Raw genomic sequence first — 22848 nt, forward strand, 5'->3', positions numbered from 1 at the left:
ATAAAAATACACGCATTATGCGACTTTGACGAATATATGTATACATATATATTAGAATTGCAATTTTTTTTATTTTGGTATAATAAAATATGTCATTTTATTTTAATTGTGAGATAGAGTTAAAGAAAGATGTCAATTTTATTCGACTTTTTCCGAGACACGGTAGTAACTTTGTTTTTATTTTGACAGATGTACTGCTTTATATTTCTGCATAAAATCGTTTTATTTTATTATTAAATACGAATCGCACACAATTTTATTTTTACATAACATCTCTGCTCTTTGTTTTTGCAACAGTGATAAATCGCAAAGATTAAATTATTATCTTTACATATTAAGTATACTTTGTTGAGGCACCATAATTAACATAACAATAAAAAATTAAAAGATCGATTCCACTCGCTTACAGGGACATAATCGTTTTACCTTGCCGAGAAGCGATCCTTCTTCGTTCCGATCTTCGTACATAATCATTTACCTTTCTAATATATTCCGCCTTTACTTGCCGATTAAATAAACTGTCGGAGAGAATCAAGAGATGTCTATAGATCAAATGATTAAGAAACTCAGTACAGCGTGATGATCGAATAATAATCGTGAGCATAACCCACCGCCCTTATCGCGTCTCTCATGTCAAACAAATAAATTATTCACAAATTGCACAATTTCGTTCCATCAATTTCATCGTTCCATCATCAGTGATTCTTTTGCCCTTACAAATGTCAGCGAGATTTTACATTTTTTAAGAGAGTATAATAAGACTTAATATACATTTTTTTGGGATATTTTTGTTCAAGATATTGTTTCGCTTTCAAATATTATATAAATATTTTATGAAATGTATTTCGAAAAAAGACAGACAGAGAGAGAGAGAGAGAGAGAGAGAGAGAGAGAGAGAGAGAGAGAGAAAGAGAGAAAATTATATATCCCCTATTAATTATATAATATAGAAAGGTCAATCAATATTTTTCGAAACGGTGTAATATTTAATCCTTATAATTCAAATATTTTTCTTCTATTGCATTTTTAGCAAGTTTGCAATCAATAATTATATAAATTGTATAAATATAAATAAGCGAAATGAATGGTCTTAATGTAAAAAGGAATCTGTCATTATTAAAAAGTTGTTTGTTATTAATTATTTATAACAAAGGAAAAAATATATTTCATTACTTATTGCAGCAGTATTAAAAATTGTTTTTCAAATTAATTAAATGTGAAAGTTCACACATCTAAAATTAAGCTAGAAAATCATTAATAGGTAAACAAAGAGAAATGGAATGTTCCAGGGGAAAAAACATTTTAAAGAATTGCATTCATTATATTTTCCTGTCCCTTTTTCAACTTGAGCATTGTGTCAATTTTTATTTTTATATCGCCCCACAATTGTTTTATGACCGATAGTTGACAGTTTACAAATTATTTCTGCGTAATAAATTGTAAACTATCAATATGACAACTATATTGTCACATAGAGAGACGATTACAAAGTATGCCCATTCTCAAAAATTAATTATCGATATTACTTTTATGATATTAAAACAATTTAATATTTACACAAAAAAATAAATGATTAATTTGTAATTATTGAAATAATTATAAATTACACATGAAATTTCTAATGTAACTATTATGCAGTAGATTAATAAAAAAATTTTCTGACATACAAATTTTATTTTTTCTTGTGTTAGTGAGTTTTTTACTTTTTAATTCTATATTTTATTATTTGTTAAATTAAAAATATAATGCATAAGCAAAAGTGACTCGCTTTTTTTCGTTTCTATTATTGAACAGAGAGAATGTCTACAATGATCATAAACTAATATTGTTACAGCAATTGAATAAATTATACTTCGCAAGAAAATAAATCGAATGCATTACGATACATTGGATGACGAAATATTATTCAAAAATTCGTAAGATATAGAATAACAAGAAAGAACAAGATAAAATCGATAATAATAATAATGTAATTATCTGCTTCCTTCACATAGCAATAATGTAATGCTTGAGCAAATATAGTCGCTAAACATTATTATATCGTTTTTGCAAGTATTAGAACAGATCATTGAATATGGAAATATACACAGTGATGAAAGAAAAGAAATGTGATAATAAGTACTCTCGGAGGTACTTTGCCACTCGATCAGAAACGTATTATTACTATGTAAATTCTTATACACTGATTATATATTGATTAATTTTGTATCGTATAACAAATTTTGCCTCTCAGATATTGATATCTATGTTAGCGAGCACATAATAACCGATTTTACTAACAAGTTATTAAATTAAAAAAAAAAAAAAAACGAACGTGTCGAGCGTTCTAATAAAAGACATATGTAAATGTCCTTGATATCATGGTTTGAATATTTCGGAGCAATCTGATATATGCGAGAATGGAATTTAGAGTAACCCCTTGCAGAATTAAGGACTCCTGTTGCGTAGGATGTCCTTCAGTGACGTCAGAGAATCAATAGTAAAAGGCGGAGGCAAAATATACTTGCGTCATCGTGATGACATAGCATCTCTTTCTCTCTCTATCTCTTTCTTTCTTCTTTCAAGGAATGCAAATAAAAGGGAAAATCAGGTTATCGCGTCGATTGAAATTATTTCTCGGAAATGTGGTGCTTTAACTTGGAAAACTTATTTACCCATTATAATTAGTAAATTAATAACTCTAATAATAATATTTATGATAATCAATAAACTTTCAGAAAAGTAATCCATTTTTTAAAATTATTTTTAGAACTTTTTTTTTTATCTATTTAGAAATTGTCTAAATTATTTTTATTTGTGCGTTTGATGTATATGCAAGATTAGTGCAAATATAAATTAACAGACTTGAATGTTAATTGTAATAAATCTAATTGAAATATTTTTGATCAGCTTACATAACAGCTACCATCGTAACGTCATACTTTAAATTTAAACGGCGATAAACGGCAATCTTATAGTTACTTTTCGTCGATAATGAAATAAGTAAACGAACGCGAATTTACTCGCCATCCGGTGAGTTATAACTGGGCGTAAAAAAATAAGAAGAAATTTAGTCAATCTCATATATACACATCTATTGTGATGGATAATAAATAATTGCACAATAATTCGAGAGGTAAACAGCCGAGAGAGAAATCAACTGGTATTAGATAAATCTAATGATGGTTAAATGTTACAAATAAATTATATTAATTTTCGAATTGATTTAGATTGTACAAAATTGAGAAAAATTATTATTTTAATAAAGATTAATTAAATATAGAATGTAATCAATTGAAACCGCTAATTTTTGGATGGTTTATGTTTATAAAATAGGCAATATACTTGAGCGATTCTAGCTTTCCTCTTAACGCGACAATTTTCTAATTTACGGTAAAGGTTGAATTCTCTCAAATAGGGCCAGCAATGTAATTATGTCGTTATCATTAAATTACTGACGCGACATATGGTTACGCAAAGTATGAATGTAGAATTTCGCACATTTAAAAATGATAATTTTTATATTAAATATTATCAAAGATCATATATTTTTGATAAAAGTGCCTACCTAATTATTTTTATAATGTTGGAAAATCTCATCTTTACGGAAAATTAAAATTGTATTCTTCCTCGAAATATATTTAATCTTATTAATTAATATTTAATTGTTATTCTATATCTAAATTACTTTTAATTTTGTAATTTAATATGTATATTATATCTGCGAAAATTTAATATCTATATTAATATCTATATTTTTAACTTGTCTGTTAAATTTACACGTATTAAATATTAAATTTATATGTTTGATTTTAAAATTTATACAAACACAATAAAATTTTCTTTTTTATTTAAACTTTTATTAACGTAATTCAATAATGTATTCAATAATTTTTTTGTAATGCTTTGTGAAATAATATCAAGAAGCGGTAAACACTTACTTTATGAAATTGTATCTGTTATAACTTGCAGAAGAATATCCCTCGTGCGGTTGTTGACGCGGAAATTTAATGCATTATTCCCGCGCATTTTATCGTTTCTCGCACAAGGCTCGAAAAATTCGGTCGTCAGTCACTACCGCGTATGATAACTTTATTTATTTATGAGGTCGTTCCGGGATCAATGACATAATAGATTAAAATGTAACGAAAGATAAACTATATCTTCCATATTCGCATCTTGGCAAATTGATTAATTAAGGAATATATATTAATCGTAAATATTATTTATTAATTGTAATATACTTTTTAGTCGTATTGCTGACTTTTTTCTAACAGTAATATTATGTTTCTATATTTGTCATATATTTGTAATCATAAAGCTGATCAGTTTGATATACGCAAACACGCGAGATAGATTTATGTACACTCGACGTCACTTACGCTTTAATACATTTAATATCTTTTAACACAATTTAAATGCATGTCAAAGAGGATATATATGGAAAATGCAAATATACGTTGATACGTGCATACATTTATATTTCTGATGGCGAGTGTACAATTCATAAAATCAGCAAATTGTTTAAACTTAAACAATAGTTTGTTTTTCAAATTTATTTATTATGTACATATTATAATAATATAATTGTGAAAAAATAGCGTGAAATATCTTACCTTATAAGGAGTATCACTTCTTAATAAATACTTTGATATTCGCATCATTTGTTCACATTGTTTGATGAGAGATGAAAAAAAATTACACAGATAGTTGTTTAAAATGAAAGCACAATGAAGGTGACAATACTAAAGGCTGATACAAATATTGACTTGTAGCGACATCTGTGCGACGGTGTCAAAGTTATTAACTGAAAAGGTGGCGCTGATTTCAGTCATAATTTGACAGCTTGAACGTCGGCATACTTCTGACACCTTCTGAGTTTTAAGTGTGACGGTTGAAGGTAACAGGTTATGTAAATAATATAAAAAATATATATATTTAAATAAATAAGGAATTAAATATCAAAAGAGAGTAATTTTTATTATATAATCAAAGATTGTATATAATTCTAACGATATATTGTAATTCTGTGCAAAATTTATGTAAATGAACTTTTTTATTCTATTTTTCTGTTGAACACATCTATTTTTTCTTATATTCTGTATATTATATCCATAATAGCGGAACGATATTAATTTTAATTACTAATAATAATATAATACTATAATAATAATTACTTTACTTTGCAGTAAAGTTTTTAATGATATTTTAGTATGAGATTTAGTTAATAATTTGTGAATAAAACCAATTATTTCAAAATAATTATAAATACTATATTTAATCACTAATGATACATCTTTACATAAAATATAGCTTTTGTTTCTATGTAAAATGTATTTTTTATGATTAACACGGAAATTAGAGAGGTAATTTAAGTATTTCCTCTTTTCTTTTTTTATAATTATATTTATCAATTCAATTTGTTTCAACACTATCTTTCTTCGGTAACATACTTTCAAGTTCACCCGACTCCTCCATCTCTTTCACTATGTCCAATCCACCGATTAGTTCTCCATTTAGATACAATTGCGGATACGTTGGCCAATTACTAAATTTTTTAAGTCCTTCTCTAACATCATTATCTTGTAATATATCAAACGACTTATAATCTGTATTGTAATTGTCTAAGATGGAAACAATTGTTCTGGAGAAACCACATCGCGGATTCGCAGGATTTCCCTTCATGAAGAGCATGCAAGGGGCTTGATTTATCAATTTCTTCAGTCTTTCCTCGAGAGATTCCTTTGTCTTATCCAACAACGGAGCATCTTCGTTATTCAAATGACTCTTAATTTTCTCTGTCAAGGCGCCAGCGTTGACACCATCCACTCTATCTACAATGTCACTGTTCTTCAGTAAAAGAACGGTAGGTACAACAGCTACTCCAGACTTTAGAGACACTTCGGGCATGTTCTCAGCTTCAATTTTTGCAAACTTGACATCCTTATACTGTTCCAACTTGGTCATCTCGTCCAGCACATCGTTCACTTGAGAACATTGCTGCGCCCATTGTGCGTAAAAGTGAACGACGCTAAGTTCCTTGCACCTAGCGCAACAAAAATACACTTGTAAAATTCACATCAAAGAACATCTGTCACATATTGATAAAATAATTATGCAACAGTGAATATGAAAATATGCTGATATTGAACTTCGATAAAGATAAATGCACGGAGTAAAAAAAATTACAAAATATTGTGAAACATATATGAGCTCTTTTAACGATTAAAAATCTGTAAAAAAAACACTGCACGAAATGTAATATATTATTATTATTTTTAGCGGCAACGTGTGAAAGGAGGTTATAAACTTTCCCTTGGTATTCCCTATTACTCACTTGACAAAGTCATCGAATTCTTGCTGCGTGGTCAACTCGGTGACAGCCATCGCGTCACCCTTTCCTCGTGGACTGCTTCTACTGCGATATCAGGCTGAAAAATAATCAGCGACAGATTATCGTCACGCAGATACTTGGCGAATACTCGGCGTCTACGCGACCTCCGCTATCGCACTCATGGCTGCAGAATTTTTCCATCTCCTTCGCGCAGTCGCAGTTATCGGAGTCTCACGGAAGGAGATTTTGGATAGGAATATGAATCCCCCGAGATATGTGAAGGAATTTACATATTCATCATCTGTAAGAAATTCGCATGTACTAGATATAAAGTTTCGTTTAAATAGATTTTCTCAAGTGACAGGTTGTTTTGTCAGCCGAAAATTTTGGAGTAGAATAATAAATTTCTTTTTCATCTCTATATCGAGAGTTTTTTTGCAGTATATCAAAATGTATTTTATTTTCTTATTTGTAGTTTCACTTTATGGGCTTTTAATATAAAAGGCAAATGATATAGAATTATTTTTTGCACGAATATTTGATGACAATTTAAAAAATTACATAAACATATTGCTATAATAAAAGTAAATAATCCTTCTGAAACAAAATTCAATTTCTCGATCTTTCGACTCCACAATAAACTAACATTTCATCTATCTCATAATTAAATTCTATATCATATTTATATATAGTTCGATATCTCTATCAAGGGAAAAAAGTTGACTCATCCAAATCGGGTCAATATCTGTCATCGGAATTAAAGTCGCAATTCGTAGAATATCCTATACTATAAATCGTAAGAAAAATCAAACACGCATTTTTCAAATATTTCGTGCGAAATTTGCAACATTGACATCATTTTTGCAGGAATGTGAAACGTGAACTTTTTTTAATCCGAGACACGGACCTGGCGCGCAGGTGCGCCACGAGAAAGTGACCAATCACACGGATAGCCGTCAACTCTCGGGAGGGTGGTGGGTGGTAGCTGTCAGCCAGGAGGATGGGGGGCGCTGTCTGTCAGACGACTGGTGCGGTCGCAAAAACAGCCGATACCCGATACAGATGCTGCCAGACGGCGAACGTGCACGTGTGACGGTTTTTTTTTCTCTTTTTTTTTTCCTTCACGAGTGCGATGTCCAAAAAGTCGCGGAGTGAAGCCCTCGACGACATCTCCGTCTGGAACACGGAAAAGGTGCTGTGTCTGCTACGCAAGGTGAGCCAAGTTTGTAACATTGTGAATATCGTGAACGATGATTGCATCGTGACTTGTTGGCCCTTACGTACCTTGTCGTACTTTACAAAGGTACAAACATAATCAGGTATCCAGGCGTGAGACAAGCAATACATATATGTAAATAGAAATGCACGAAAAAAATGTGAAAGATGTAGAAATAAGTGTTGAACGTAAATAGGACCACTGACTGTCAAAGGTGCGCCGCCGTCAATCGCGAGGAATGCCTGGGAACACCTAGACACGGCACGAAAGAGACGCGAGACGCACGTGTGTTAGCGGTAAATTACGTGTGTATTTATAGCGCAACGCGCTGTAGCTTGGAGAACGTCGCTGACTAAAAAAGCGCAGGCGATTTCCAGGATTTCCAGCGAAACGAGAATTTTTTCTTCAACGATTGAATTTTCAGTTTTCCTATCGGTTCTTCTCACTTGCAGCCTTTCATTTTACTCTGCGGAACAATAACTTTTCTTTTTTACCTATTGTCAAAGCAAGAATCCATTTATTATCTGTACAATCCATTTATTTTGCGTACAGAAAATGTAAGAGCCGTGATTAATGATCAACTGAATGAAAATTTTAATATTTCTCTGTTTTTAACAAATAGTTGTAAAATGTAATGAAATATATTTTGAAATGCAAATAAGAACATTTTGTAATTTCTCTCTCGTTATAAAATAATATACATATAATTACAAAACAATTGTAAAATGTTTAATATAAAAATTTACAAAAATATAAAGATTATATTATAAAGACTTATCTAATATGTATAATAATTTCTTTTCGTATATTACATTTGACATAATGAAAGCAATTTATTTCGGATTATCGAGAGTTAAGAAGACTTATTTTCCAAGAACGCGGCCGGCGAAAGGGACGTTTGCATTTCTTCGTGTTCTGGATTCTACGTAACTTTCTCGAATTCTTCGCAATTAAATGACGCTCCGTCGTTTCTAAACTGTCATTTTATTTTCCTCATTAATTTCCGAGTCACGAGAGAAAAATGTTACATTAATCGAAATCTCTAAAATAAGCATTTATGCAACTGAAAGACTACTGTTTATTTATTTTATTAAATCTCTTTATCTCACTTTGTTACATCAAAAGAATATTATTTATAAACTCGACGAATAAATCATACATATACATATTTTTTGTGTTTAGATATTTTCTGCTGACACATCATCACTATAATAATAATAACTTTAGTTGTTTCCTTTTTTTTATTAATTGTCACGCATATTATTCTTTTTTGACGTAAGAGATACCAACTTCTTTATCGTATATGTATGTGTTTACTCGTTATCAGCGCACCATACACATATCCTGTCGACTGAAAATATTTCCTCGTTTTACAGAATGGACTAGAGGAATGTTGTAACGCGGTGGCGAAACGGCAAATCGACGGCGATGAGCTGCTAGTAAGTGAATTATTATTACGAAAACGTCGGAGCAAGCGATTTCCCGGTTATGTCTCATTTGTCAGCTCGCGAGATGCCTCACTGGTTTTCCTGTCGATGACCCCTGCGTAGCTCTGAATGTACAGGGTGTCCTAAAAATGGAGCTGTGCCTTGCAGTAAAATCTTGCGCTTCACGTCATTCATAATTTATTATAATCGATCAATTTTATTAATCAAGAAAGTTATATTAACAGTAGTTAAAATACATTTTTTCCGCTGTAAATAATACACGCGGTTTTTTGTACATTGATTATTATTGAGGACTGATTATTTAATTTTTTAAAATATATTTTGATCTAGATTTGATAGTGGATTTCTAAATTACTTATTTTATACACATATTTCCATTTTTATACTTTATTTATGTAAGGCATTCAGCAATTCTTTTAACGTGATTGAAAGAAATAAAATTTTTAAATATTAAAAGGCAATAGAATTTCAAAATTTGTTATTTAAAAGAGAGCTCTTCTTAACGTCTATCAAATAAAATTTTATCAAGTTACTAAACATATATTCTAAAAATATATATTTCTTGATGCGTTTCGAAATCACTGACAAGATACAAACCAGCAATAATTATCTACCACTTCCATTGATAACGCGCTGCTGGTTGCTTTTTTTCCGGCTGCTATATTTCGACAGCAATATTTCGAGACGACCGATAGTGGCGCGTGCGCTCTAAACCGTGCCTTAATTAATTGTAATTATTCCAGCACTTGACAGATGGGAAGCTGGCTCTTTGGAAGAGTGACCTCACGCGTCCGCTGATAGGGTGAGAGAACCAGCTTTATTTCTGTCCGCATTATACTATATATGAATTTCTTCTGTTCTCTCTATTCCTCTTCGTGGAATCATGTCTCGTGCTCTTCATAGCATGTTTTTATTAACGATATCTGATTATTCAGTGTACCAATAGCTCCTTGTTCGTGTATATCGAGTCAATGAAAAGTATCGCGTTATATAATAAAATAACAGACTTTTATAATTATATGTTATTGTTTTATTTTATCTCTTTACATTTTAAAAATCTATTAGTATTTCTTGAAATAAATTTCCGCTAAAGTAAAAAACTGCTGACATATGATGAGACCAAGAATATGTATTATGTGGCTAATAATTTGATGAACTTTGCATTTTATAGAGAATATACTGATATTGTAAGAGTTCTGTTTGCGAGAATATTCGTTTCGCGCGACTACTTAATTACTTGATGACTGCATGTCGTGCATAATTCTGCCGCGTAAGTCGCGTACGACCATTCTATAACCGCGTTATGATTTAACTTTATGCAACATCCTATTCCATGCAAAATATTAATTATTATATTTTATCTTTCTGTGTGTCATTAAAAAAAAGTTAACATTTGATTATAACATTAACACTTTATAATATAAAATGTTTTTGTTAATTATTAATATTGAAAATTGTTGCAGAAAATTGTGGACTTTTGTGCAAGAATTGAACAAATCTCCGGAAAAATATCTAACAAATAAAATTACAGAAGCACAACAGAATGATGATCATTTGAGCGACACCGGTTCCTGGGGAACTGATTTCGACGATGAGATGACGGAAGAAAACAATTCCTTGGACGATACGCAAGAGCTTGTAAAACCGAGTTTGATCAAGAACAAACAGACTTTGTTTTTGCAGAACAATAGGATACCAATTAGTAGGATACCGATGCGATCGTCGAAGAAAATAGCACAACCGAAGGAGGAAGAAACTTATGCCAACTGCGAATCTTCCTGTCAAGACAAAGAGGAAAATATATATGCGAATTCTCAGGAGACGAACTTACTGCCGACAAGAAATATCTCGAGGTTGCATAGCCAGATGGAGAAAAAAACTTTGGCCGAGAAACTGAAGGAAGAGTTACAACGCAGGAACGACCAGCCAGTAAAGAAACCGGTGATTGGTCCGAAATCGGAGGCATTGTTATCGCGAAAAATCCGGATTACAGCTTCTGACAATAGACTCCCGCAGAAATCCTTTCTACACAATGCGCCAAAGACACAGCAACACATTCCTAATGATCAAAGCAAAGTGCAAAGTTAGTTGATTAAATTAACGTGTCGCGTTTACATGTTAATCCTCTCGGCATAGTTTCGCGATTCTCTTATCGATAATAACACGATGTTAATAAATATTGCATTGCTCGAATTCCTTTGCAAAAGATTAAACAAATGGCGATATCTGAGTATATATTATTTTGTTTATATATTATGAATCATGTGTGTCTCTAGGAAGGATGGCTGTGCCACCGCCGCCGGAGCCCAAAAAAAACAAGGACTACACATCTGTAGAGAAAAAAGGATCTGACAAGGAGTTATCAAAACCACCACCGGCTACCATAAGAAATTTCGATCTAGTGGCGAATTTGCCAGCGCGAACGGAGGAGAGCGAGGATGAGTATGAAACGTTCGACGAGAACATTGTCGAGCAAATACAGCAGAAAAGCGAAATCTCGCGGGTCGACAGTAAGCAATCGTTGCACAGTGGTCGTCAGGGTTCGGTTGAGAGCGTTTATAAACCGCCCAGTCACGAGGAAGAGGAGGAGGACTACGAGATTTATGAGTCTATTACAGAAACGGTAAGTTTTTATCAATGAACATGAAACTCTTTGAAATCATAAAGAGACTTGGTGAATTATTTATGCCATCATTGCGTTTAGCCGGAAGACAACGGAGGTTATTTGAGCCCCATTCAAAGGACAAATCATACTCAACAAGAACCGCCTCCCTTACCCGCCAAACCGTCGCCGACCCCACCGTTCTCGATTCTTCCTAATAGAACCAAATCGGATAAGTACAAAGGTATGTGTAATTTTTGACATTATGGTAACTATCGGCTTGTAATCTGCCACGTACAATTATTCTAAAAATATTATATAGTATAATATTAATGTATAAAGATACAATCTTAATTATTGGATATGGATATTATGTTAGTTCATTAGATTAAATTCTTATAACTATCGATTTAATTCTAAAATCGATTGGAAAACTTTATTTTTACTGGCTGATACTCTGCTCAACGAAGGACGAAGTGAGAAGCGATTAGATTCAAAGTATTTGCGCGAACGTGATTCGTTCTGTTGCTACGTCAAACGGAACAGATGGAATATTTAAATGAAACTAGCAAAACGTTGTCGAACATGCGGTCGGATGAATGAAAAAAAGTACAAGCTACTGTGGGCTTATGACAAGAGCGCAGAATCATTCGTAGGAACTTCTCACCAACATATGTTTGGCAAATGCTGCTTATCTTTGGTTCTCATGCAACCTGATACGCATTGCCATTGCAATATCGCGTGTAGTTGCGTACCAGCCACCGTCATTGATGAACCTGATTCTTATAAATTGTACTATTTGTCATAAAATCGAACAGTGTTTCGTCGCTGTTGAAATATATCACTGGCACAATTTTTCACGATGCTCGCAGTATTTTTCATACATGGAAATTGGAGCGAGTCCTTTTCAGTCGCGGGAAATGTTCGACTCGAGTGAGAAGAAACAGGATTTCGGTGAAGTGTTACGGCAACGAAAAAAAATGAATATTGCATTCTGTCTTTCATGATTGGTGTAATACATTTGTAGATCTATAAAATTTTACGAGAATAGAAGACAAAACGCTAGGACAACCGATAAAGTGTAAATTAATTTTTTAGACTGGGTATATTATTTCTTAATCAACGATTCGGACATGTCAAAAGATAAAGCGTACGTGTAAAAAAACCATGATAACGTGATTATTAAAAGAACAATAGAGAACGAAATACCAGGTAATGGAATGTGTTCCTGTTTTTATTTACGACTGAGCAAACAGCTCCTCGGTGGTCTGGGTACGCGTCTAGTCGATGAGGTCGCCGATATGATGGTGCGAATCAAGAGAGGTCTGTCTACGTGTTGTTATTCGCAGCCACCTGAGCCTCCAGGTATAAAACGATTAAATCGCGCATTCTTCAACGATATAGTGTCATTTATGTACTCTGAAGGTATGCAATATATGTGACTCACCCGCGGTAATAGAACATCTGTTCTTTTTTTGCTCGTCGAAGGTCATTGAACTCGGTCGAGAGACAGAAATAGATTTGGGAAATGAATCCTTTGCTTTCTGCATATACATCAATATCGTATAATATATATTGCAATTTAATTTCTTAATATAAAGCTATTATCAAAATATCTAAAATGTTTGTACTAAAATATTTATTTAATAATAAATTAATGTTTTTTTTTTATAGAAATATGTACATGAAAAGATATAAATTTTATCTTAACTTATTGTTAGATATATGTATAAATTATATTCATTCTAAAAATATGATCTTTTTTGTTTTTTTTTGAAAATTAGTCATATTATTAACAATTGTGATTTTTGTTATTTTTGCTTATAAAGAATTTGTATAGTATATTCGTATATTTATATAAAAACATTAGGCTACTGAAAATTTCATCTTTCTTTTGTGAAAGACATTTTTTATCAGCTGTTCTTTGTTGCTTGTTAGAGATCATTGACCCTTTTGATCGGATTTACACGTCGGAAGATATTCTTAAATGCTATTCGGATGCATTTATGTCTCATGCCGAGAGACCAACGGATTGACCAACATTCTTCTTTTTTCGCGATGATTTAAAAGACTCGCCCCAGAGACTTAAATCTCAGTTTCGTCAGACTTCTTACGACGATCGCGTCGCGTTCCTGGTATTAGCGCGGCTCCAGAAACTCGCAACTGCGTGTTTTTTTAATGAGATCACGAGGGGAGGATAAACGTTGATTATTATATAACAAAAATACATTTACGTTCATTTGAGTCTTACTAATTGTAATATAATATTGTTGTCAGACAATTGGAAATATTAATTGTAAAAAGAAATCCGTGAACAAGACATATTTGTACTATTGATATAGACATACTCGTGATCCGCCGAGAAATACAAATTCGCGATAATGACAAGTTTAATGAACGATACAAAGCGGAATATATCACTGAATACGGCAGTACGCAGACAAGCAAGTCTTTCAGAATGTTTGACACAGGCGGCCCTTACGCAAGCTCGACTTAATTTAGCAAGTTAGTAATCGGATCGATTTGTGTGTTTATGAAAAAACATCTCTATACAACAATTTAGAATTCATTTTCTCTTATTTATAATATTGAATTTATATTTCTCTTTATATCAATTTGTAATATTATCTATATTGTGTTTTCATTAACTATAAAATGTCTAGACCTATTTTTTATTGTAACAAATGTAAAAACTTTTTGATGTATAGCTGTTGAAAAAAATTGTGTATATCAATTTATAACATTCTTGTATGATGATCTTGATTTTCTTATATATTTACAGAACGATCACCGGATAAAAAATCAGCCACATTACCTCATGCTGGCAGTAACACTTCATTGTCAACCGAGAGAGCCACGCGACCGCTACCACCGCCGCCTGACAAACAATCTTTTGTAGACAAACCGTGGTACCATAATGTAACGAGGGAACAAGCGGCTATACTCATCAAAGAACGTACGTATTAGATAATTTTTTTTTTATGTCATGATTATGGAATATATTTTGCATCTATATAAAATTACATTCATATAAAATTTGCATCTATATAAAATAAAATATTTATGTATATAAAATTATAAAATTATTTAGGGATCTATTCTATTTATTATTCTATACGTGACTTTTAACGATGTTGTTATGTATCTATCACTGCACAGGTTTTTTTGTAATATAGCTGTGATATCGTTAAAAATTATAGAATAGATCCTAGTTTAAATATGAGCATTATAAAAATAGAAATGTATTATCTCTTGTCAAGATATTTTTATTTGTCCCTTTAAAATCTTTTCATAATAAAAATATCTCTTGTCAAGAAACTCTATCCTACTTTTCTTTACGGAAAGATAAAGAAAAGGTCAAATATAATAAGACATTTGATATGAAAAACAACTGATAAATATATAATAATATATATTTTCAGAAGGTACTTATAGTAACCCGCAAGATGGATATTTTTTATTGAGACCATCAACGACGAATTTTGGCAATCCCTTAGCCTTAGTCCTTTGGTATAAAGACAGGGTTTACAATGTTCCAGTTAGGAAGAGAACCGATAATAGGTATTTTATTTTAGTTATTGAATTTAATTGCTTTGTTAAAATATCTTTTGTCTAACTCCCTTTTCCCCTTTAAATGATTTGATAAATTTGTATGTAACCAACATTTTATAGGAATAGAAAATTAATTCTTTGTTTTATTTTGTTAATAAAAAATAATTCGTATGCAAAGATAGTTTTCATTAATTCATCATTATTAACAAAGTTATAAAAAAATATTAATTAAATTAATATAGAAGAGTATTTGTTAAATTGTTTAGATACGCACTGGGCTCGGCGAAAGTGAACGAGCTGTCTTTTTTGACAGTCGAAGAGATCGTGGCGTTTTACATGAAGGAGGAACTGATGCTCCACAGCGGCGGTGTGCAGACCGGAAGCACTAGATTGACTGACACTCCACCAAAATAATTTCCGTTATGATCAAGCTTACTGGAAATGGGAAGGAGAATTATTTGTTAATAATCTCGATGTATATAATTTTACGTGACATATCAATACTGCCGAGCAAATATTTTTGCTAGATATTGCAGCAGTATCGAAATGCGTAAATAGGTAGATTAATGGACGAACAAAATTTTAAACAAGGTGCCTTGTCGGCTGTCTTTACATATATTTAAAATAATATGTATATATTTAAATCGACTATAATCACATTTTGCACAAGACATTATTACTCTTGCTAAGACAAATTTTCTGATTCGATTTCTAGTTCGTCTACGATTTTTTTTAACAATTACATGTGCCTTCGATAAAGTGATATAAGTAAGCTCGATTATTGAGCAATTACGGATCTCTTGGAATATATTATATACATATTTTTTAATATATATATCAATTTTTTTATTATTAGTATACAGTATATATTTAGGGCTGATTTAGACTTTTAAGAAAATAATCTTTATAGAATAGAGAATATTTCTTTAATATTTCTAAAGATACTGTTGTGTGTATTGTTACTTTTCGTATCAGTATTTATGTATTTTTCTACAAAAATTGTAGTTAATGTCTCGTTCTTTAATCTATGACATCAAAGTATCTAGTGATCCATCATTCATGTGGATTATTTCTATGAGTCTTTTGGCTCATCGGAAAGTTAATGTGATGACATATGTGGATATATCTCAAGACTTAATTAAATCTTTTTTAGGAAACAAGATTAGTTTTCTTTTACATGCCTATGAATGAAACACGAAATATTACGAGTCTTATCGCTTTTTTCTTATAGAACTGTTTATATTCCTCGCGCTTTTCTTCCTCTCCGTTGCGTTAATCACGTTTACACATGATGCAGTTTTGTAAACATGAATCATCGCGCGCGCACATATTGTGATATCACTGTTATCTTACACGCTGACGAGAATAGGAACGATAATGTCGACTGACCACACCGGCTAAATTGATAAATAATTTCCAAAGTCATGACCGCGAGGTCTTCAGCAATAGTGATATATGTGAATTCAATCTCTGTGCAAAAACAGTCTTACGATCGATCGAGCTTAGATTGTGTAATGTGCATATGTTATTTTCAAGATGATTTCGTGCAGTTACATATTGTGGACGCCCCTGAACTTTGAACTGTTCTAATTGATAAAATTAAAATCGAACATTCTTTGCGCAATATTGCGTATAACAAGTTAATCAATATAAAGTTTTCTCGATTTGTATTTTAATGCTGTCTTCAATAGGAAATGGCTCAATATATATTTAAAAATAAAGTTTTAATAAGCTCAAGAAGAAAATATTTACATTAAATGAACTGGATATGATACATCACAAAACATTTTTATTGCAAAATAATTATTGGAAAATATTTAATTGATTTCGAGTGACCGATTCGAGTGTCATACATATCACTTAAACGATAATAATTTTTGTTTGATAACAAATCGCAAAAAATCTAGCACTTGATATTATATCCACATTAAATTTATTTTTTTTTTATTTTTTTATTTATTTAATTTATTTATTTATTAAACGGGAAGCAAGTCCCTTCGATACAATAATATATGTAATACATCAAAGACAGAACAAAAAGAAAATAAAATACAAAGAGAAAAGAAAATAAGCTATTTAAGATATCAGCTTAACAATAGATTGCTTGAATGAGTTTAAATATGGGCTAAAGAAATCAATATAATTAGTTAGTTCACGCATAGCAAGAAGGTTTAGAGGTTTAAACCTAAATTATTACATACAGACATTACAATCTTAATTTAAAAATTAACAGAGTCTCTAATTAATTTATAATAGATTTTAACGAAAATATTGCATTTGTTGCAAATTTTCGACATTATATATAAAAACAAAGCTTTAAATAAAAAATTCAACAAAATTCCTGAAACTATATATAATTATCCGAAAAATAGTATTCAAAAACTATCGACGCTTCAATATTATTATTAAATAAAGCGAGAAATCGAATCGAAATTCATGGAATAATTAATCTATTCCGAAACGCGATTCAAAGATACGACGATACGCGCGGGGAATTCTCTCCGCGGTCACGTGGGCGGGAGAATATCGCGATCTCTAGTTACATCGCGGCCGTGGCGTCGTAGGTCGTAGTATCTTTCTCGTGGTAACAGAAAGTGACAAGAATGGCACGAGGGGGAAGGAGAGCCGGCGGGATGAACGGGTTTTACGACGGATTCGTACGCACAGCGCATCGTCAACTGTCGTCAATTGACCGAGCCGTCAATTGAACGCGATCCGGTGGTCACTTAAGGAGCTTTTGTACGCGCCGATCTTGGAAAGGGCGTTGGACCGTGGAGAGGAGGTCGCCGTTTGCGGGTGAGAGATGATGATGCCGTGGACGATAAATAGTCGCGACTCGGTCCCCAGACCAACTGTTCACAAATGCAGATAAACAATGTTTTGACGTGAGTCAACGGGAGCAAAAGCGCAATTTGTGGCGCTCGAGGAGCGGGTGCTCGGGAGTGCGCGTGCGAGAGAGAGAGAGAGAGAGAGATATAGGAGAACGATGTTACTCCGCCTGCGTTAGATAAGACGTGCTAATCGCCGTTGGTAAGAACACCACCCCAGGAGCAATGGACGATGAACAGTCGGCGAGGGAGGCCACCAAGATCTGCGGTGTCTGCGGAGACCGCGCGCTCGGCTTCAACTTCAACGCTATCTCCTGCGAAAGCTGCAAGGCCTTCTTCAGGAGAAACGCGCTGAAGAATAAGGTGAATTTTCACTTTTTTTTTTTTTTGTTTTTTTTTGCCAAAGATTTAAAGTCTCAACAGGTTGATTTACTCTTGGAAACAAACTTGAAGAGATTGATTAATTAATGTGTTGAAAAACCTTCAATTTATAAATATAATTTTTTTGAGTTCTTGCAGGAATGAATTAGATTGTTACACTGAACTTTAATCATTTTGTAACTTCTACGTTCTCCTCTGAAGAATCTCATCAATCTCAATCTTGTATCATCAGTCCTAATATCAAGAAATTTTGAAATTTGGATTGGACAATTGGATTCTTATAAAAATTCTCAAAAGGATGATTCTACTATTGTAGAAGTTTTTTATTATCTATGAATGATTGCTTTATTAAGTTTGAAAATAGTATCTCTATATATTGAAGTTTATTGATTGGACTGATTAAGAATGATAAGACACTGATTTAAAATCTAATTGAAGACTCTGATATCTAAAGTTACTAGTAGGGAAATTTGTCTTTGCCGAAGATTTCACTTTTTTTTAAGCACTTTATATTTATTTAATAGAAAAAATTCCAATTTATATGTAAGATTAATCAAATGTGTAAAAAAACAAAAATATTAATATAAAAAATTAATTTCTCTGATTTATGCAAGTTTTGAAATTTATAAGTATTGTCAATAAATATATAAAATTGCATGAATTTAATATTTAACTGACATTTAAAAAAGATATATTTTCTCTTTGCAGGACTTTAGATGCCCCTTCACACAAAATTGTAATATTACACCTGTAACTAGACGCTTTTGTCAAAAATGCCGTCTAGACAAATGCTTCAGTATTGGTATGCGCAAGGAACACATTATGTCTGAAGAGGACAAAGTCCTAAAGCGTAAGAAGATCGAGAAGAATCGCGCCAAGAAACGATCTCAATCCGATAATGTCAAAGCATCAAAGATTAAAAAGGATTGTGTGGATGACTCTACATTGTCAGACACGTCGATATCGGTCAATTCGGTCGCGTCAGAAACGTATTTTTGGGATTCCGAAAGAAAATATACAGATCTGGACGGTAACAGGCAGAATATCGTCGAGAGTATGAGTCCAGTGACAGCAGCTAGCGTACCGAGTCCCTCGAGTCCACCAGAAAGCATGAATATTGCTGAAACGAAGACGTTGGACATGTTGAAGGAGTCTGCTCATGGTTCAAGATCTAATCTTGCGAGGTATGATCAATCTATGTTTTTTATGTAAAGAATGAGATAGAATCAATAAAAATTGAATTGAAACTATTCATTTGTTCATAGCCACGCGAGATCATTCGCTGACTTCAATGTAGCACCTCCGGACACAAGAAAGAATAAGACTGCACTATCAAATTTAAGAGAATACGAACAGGATTCGCTGGAATTAAGTTCCGAGTTTGTAGCTGTTAATAGCGAACCGCCAAGTTACAGTCCTCCGTTCGACAAAAACGCGCCCAGTTACTCCAAATTTGAGCAAAGTAACGAGCCAAATTCCTTAGTGTACGTCGATTGTGTATCGAACAGCAGGACGAGTCTCAATTTGAGTTCACAAGCACAACTCATGAAAGGGGAAACGATATGTCAGAAGCCGAAGGAGACATGTTCGAGCGGAAGCAATCTAGTCGCCAAGTTCAAACAAAATCCCAATCTGTTCACAAAGTTCATCAACAATCCAAATTTAGTCACCAAGATACTTCAAGATCAAAGGGTAATAATGAAGATTATAACGGATCCCGATATGGCTACATACTTGGCGACGGATCCGCATATCACGCAGTTTTTAGAGGAGAATGGCGCCACTGATATGAGCGACGGGCGTGGCAATGACAACAAAACAGGAAGTCAGTCTCAGAAAGAAGTTCCGCGGAATAATAATAGCTCGAGTAGTATCAATAGATATACGCCAAAATCTTCAAAAACTCACGTCGAAAATCCGATCCTGACACATCTGATTACGAATTGTAACACAGAAGAGTACGAAAATCAAAATTTAGGACCTAGTATGAGCACAGGTTGGAGTAAAAATACAGCCGATGTTACGAGAGATATTCCTCAAGAGGTTCCAAGGTATAAAATTATATTCAGCATATATAAAAATTATATTTATCAATGCTATGAAATGCTATGAAATGCTATGAAATTCACTGACTATTGAAATTGGATATCTGTTTCAGGATACCTATCGCTGCCAACTCTATAAAGTCTATCTTATGGAAAGCCATCAAATTGGAATATTCAACATCTAATATTGGTGGTAACCAAAGGGAATTGAATGACGCCGAAAGAGCGAAATTAAACGAGCTGATAGTTGCCAATAAAGCGTTATTAGCTCCATTAGACGATGACTTAACAAATTTGGTTGGCGAGGAATGTAAATTTAAGGTATAATGTTGCTGAAACTTTATATCTTTTATATAGAAGTGCACTTGATAAAGATGAGTAAGGCATATAATAGAAAATATCTGTTTACAGAATAATTTCGGACAATCTGATCCTATGTTATTGGACGTTATAAATTTAACTTCGATAGCGATTAGACGCTTGATAAAAATGTCGAAGAAAATAAATGCCTTCAAAAATATGTGTCAAGAGGATCAGTTGGCTCTGCTGAAAGGTGGTTGCACAGAAATGATGATTCTAAGATCAGCCATTAATTATGATCCAGATAAAGATATGTGGAAAATACCTCATAGCCAAGAGAGCATGTCCAATATCAAGGTTGACGTTCTGAAGGAAGCAAAGGGAAATTTATACGCGGAACACGCGAGATTCGTCAGAACATTTGATTCCCGATGGCGGGATGAAAACATCATTTTAATTTTAAGCGCGATCGCTTTATTTACTCCCGACAGACCAAGAGTCGTACACGATGATATTATTAAATTGGAACAGGTTAGTAAAAATCTTTAAATTCTAAAATGCATTAATTTATAGTATGATTATTTATGGCAATATCTCATAATTATCAAAAATTATTTTTTTTTGACTCTTTTACAACTTTGAGACATTTATGTATATCACAATAAATATAATAGAATTAAAATAATAGTCAATAATCAGTTCTCATAAAATAATAATAGAATTTTCTTTTATATTTTTCTTAGGATATAAAACAAATTTTAAAAGATTTTCGCGTTTGTATCATATTTTTCATATATTTCTTTCTTCTAGAATTCATACTATTATCTTCTCAGACGTTATCTGGAAAGCGTTTATCCTGGCTGTGAGGCCAAGTCCATGTTTCTCAAGTTAATACAGAAGATTTCCGAACTCCATAAATTAAATGACGAGGTTGTGGGAGTTTACTTGAATGTCAATCCATCCAGCGTAGAACCACTACTTATAGAAATATTCGACTTAAAGCACTGATAATTAGCTTATAGAGCTACGCATTTTCATTTTATCTATATAATGATAAAAGAAATTAAGAAACCGCCGAATTTTCATGCTGGATACATTCGTAGTAGTATTCTAAGTCAAAGAAATCGATCATTGTTTCAGAAATACGCGAAAATCTGATTACGATAAGTAAAATTCAATTTCTCTCCATTGCCTCTTTGTATAAATACATATAGCAATACAACTTTAAATATCTCTGAATGACAGAATGAAGACTCTATACATATATAAAAGACATAGAATATAAAAATAGTTTGATATAATATCAAAAAGTATGTAGAACCTACAACAGGAGAAAGTCAAGCCAATGTACAATATAGGCATCCTGTATAACGATAAATGGAAGATATCTGTGACAATTTAGTAGTAGTTCTTATTGTGGATCAATTTGAACAAATAATGTTGATTGAACATTATGAATGGGATAAAAATATCATAATCAATGATAGCAATATTTCGCTTCGTAATAGATCTATAGTGTTATATCAGTAAATAAACATATTCACAGAATATCCTTTAAATTTTATATCATTCTCTTCGCGTATCGAGAGGGAGTGTACAACGACAGCATAATAATTCCTAGGTGGCTGTTTCAAGCATGTTTTTTCTCGGGGGATAGTTAAATCTATATTAAAAATATATATTTTTTTTAACAATGTCAAATTTTACATTTTAAATAATTATATGTTATTTATATGACAAGGCCTGTGGATTCTCACAAATCTATATTATATGTATATATAAGATAATAAGTGTTGTTAAAAGTTTGTGCTTCGGAGGATGTATTGAGAAAATGAGATTTCAATGGAAATATGAATATATGAATTGTGAATATCTGAATATAATTATATATAGTATATTTGTGCGCATGTGTGTACGCATGTTATTGTTGCAATGTACGTACATGAGATAAATATTGTGATACATCCTGATATAAATATATTTTTCAAAGATATGTTGTGTGCCATATGTAATTTCACGTTGACGATGAAGTCCTTAAGATGCCCAAATAAAGTTTTTCTCATATATATCTGTTTAATTTGCCAATGATAATTGTTACGTCACTTACCAGATAAGCGATACATCTTCGGTTTCGTTAATCATCTGCGTTCATCCGTTGGTAGG

General features: G+C 32.3%; 3 protein-coding genes across 4 annotated transcripts; 2 read left to right on the forward strand and 1 right to left on the reverse strand.

Annotated features, from left to right (window-relative positions):
• Positions 1 to 5227: 5227 nt before the first annotated feature.
• On the reverse strand, positions 5228 to 6600 carry Grx3 (Glutaredoxin 3). Its single transcript, XM_072902933.1, has 2 exons — positions 6317 to 6600; positions 5228 to 6025 (listed from the first exon to the last, which is right to left on the reverse strand). Exons 1-2 carry the CDS (start codon positions 6364 to 6366, stop codon positions 5395 to 5397), a joined length of 681 nt encoding a protein of 226 aa, XP_072759034.1. The 5' UTR covers positions 6367 to 6600; the 3' UTR covers positions 5228 to 5394.
• A 604-nt stretch (positions 6601 to 7204) lies between these two features.
• Positions 7205 to 16291, forward strand: LOC140671550 (uncharacterized). 2 transcript variants are annotated; one of them, XM_072902915.1, is made up of 9 exons: positions 7205 to 7526; positions 8906 to 8968; positions 9721 to 9779; positions 10441 to 11060; positions 11254 to 11600; positions 11682 to 11823; positions 14362 to 14535; positions 15002 to 15140; positions 15398 to 16291. In XM_072902915.1, exons 1-9 carry the CDS (start codon positions 7446 to 7448, stop codon positions 15543 to 15545), a joined length of 1773 nt encoding a protein of 590 aa, XP_072759016.1. In that variant the 5' UTR covers positions 7205 to 7445; the 3' UTR covers positions 15546 to 16291. The 2 variants fall into 2 exon arrangements, with proteins under 2 accessions (XP_072759016.1, XP_072759017.1); XM_072902916.1 differs by having other exon boundaries at positions 7228 to 7526; positions 15005 to 15140.
• A 1526-nt stretch (positions 16292 to 17817) lies between these two features.
• Positions 17818 to 22751, forward strand: Hr96 (Nuclear hormone receptor HR96). Its single transcript, XM_072902914.1, has 6 exons — positions 17818 to 18322; positions 19049 to 19524; positions 19606 to 20391; positions 20499 to 20706; positions 20797 to 21216; positions 21496 to 22751. Exons 1-6 carry the CDS (start codon positions 18185 to 18187, stop codon positions 21691 to 21693), a joined length of 2226 nt encoding a protein of 741 aa, XP_072759015.1. The 5' UTR covers positions 17818 to 18184; the 3' UTR covers positions 21694 to 22751.
• The last annotated feature ends 97 nt before the right edge of the window (positions 22752 to 22848 follow it).

The sequence above is a fragment of the Anoplolepis gracilipes genome, chromosome 12 (assembly GCF_047496725.1).
Source record: "Anoplolepis gracilipes chromosome 12, ASM4749672v1, whole genome shotgun sequence".
NCBI lineage: Eukaryota > Metazoa > Arthropoda > Insecta > Hymenoptera > Formicidae > Anoplolepis > Anoplolepis gracilipes.

Excerpts from the sequence above, each read along its gene's own strand:
- Grx3 (XM_072902933.1), bottom strand. The coding sequence starts at position 6,366 with ATGGCTGTCACCGAGTTGACCACGCAGCAAGAATTCGATGACTTTGTC. Across the intron at positions 6,026-6,316 it reads GAATTCGATGACTTTGTCAA|GTGCAAGGAACTTAGCGTCG; the intron begins GTGAGTAATAGG and ends TTGTTGCGCTAG.
- LOC140671550 (XM_072902915.1), top strand. The coding sequence starts at position 7,446 with ATGTCCAAAAAGTCGCGGAGTGAAGCCCTCGACGACATCTCCGTCTGG. Across the intron at positions 7,527-8,905 it reads TGCTGTGTCTGCTACGCAAG|AATGGACTAGAGGAATGTTG; the intron begins GTGAGCCAAGTT and ends CTCGTTTTACAG. Across the intron at positions 9,780-10,440 it reads CTCACGCGTCCGCTGATAGG|AAAATTGTGGACTTTTGTGC; the intron begins GTGAGAGAACCA and ends AAATTGTTGCAG.
- Hr96 (XM_072902914.1), top strand. The coding sequence starts at position 18,185 with ATGGACGATGAACAGTCGGCGAGGGAGGCCACCAAGATCTGCGGTGTC. Across the intron at positions 18,323-19,048 it reads GAAACGCGCTGAAGAATAAG|GACTTTAGATGCCCCTTCAC; the intron begins GTGAATTTTCAC and ends TTCTCTTTGCAG. Across the intron at positions 19,525-19,605 it reads TCAAGATCTAATCTTGCGAG|CCACGCGAGATCATTCGCTG; the intron begins GTATGATCAATC and ends ATTTGTTCATAG.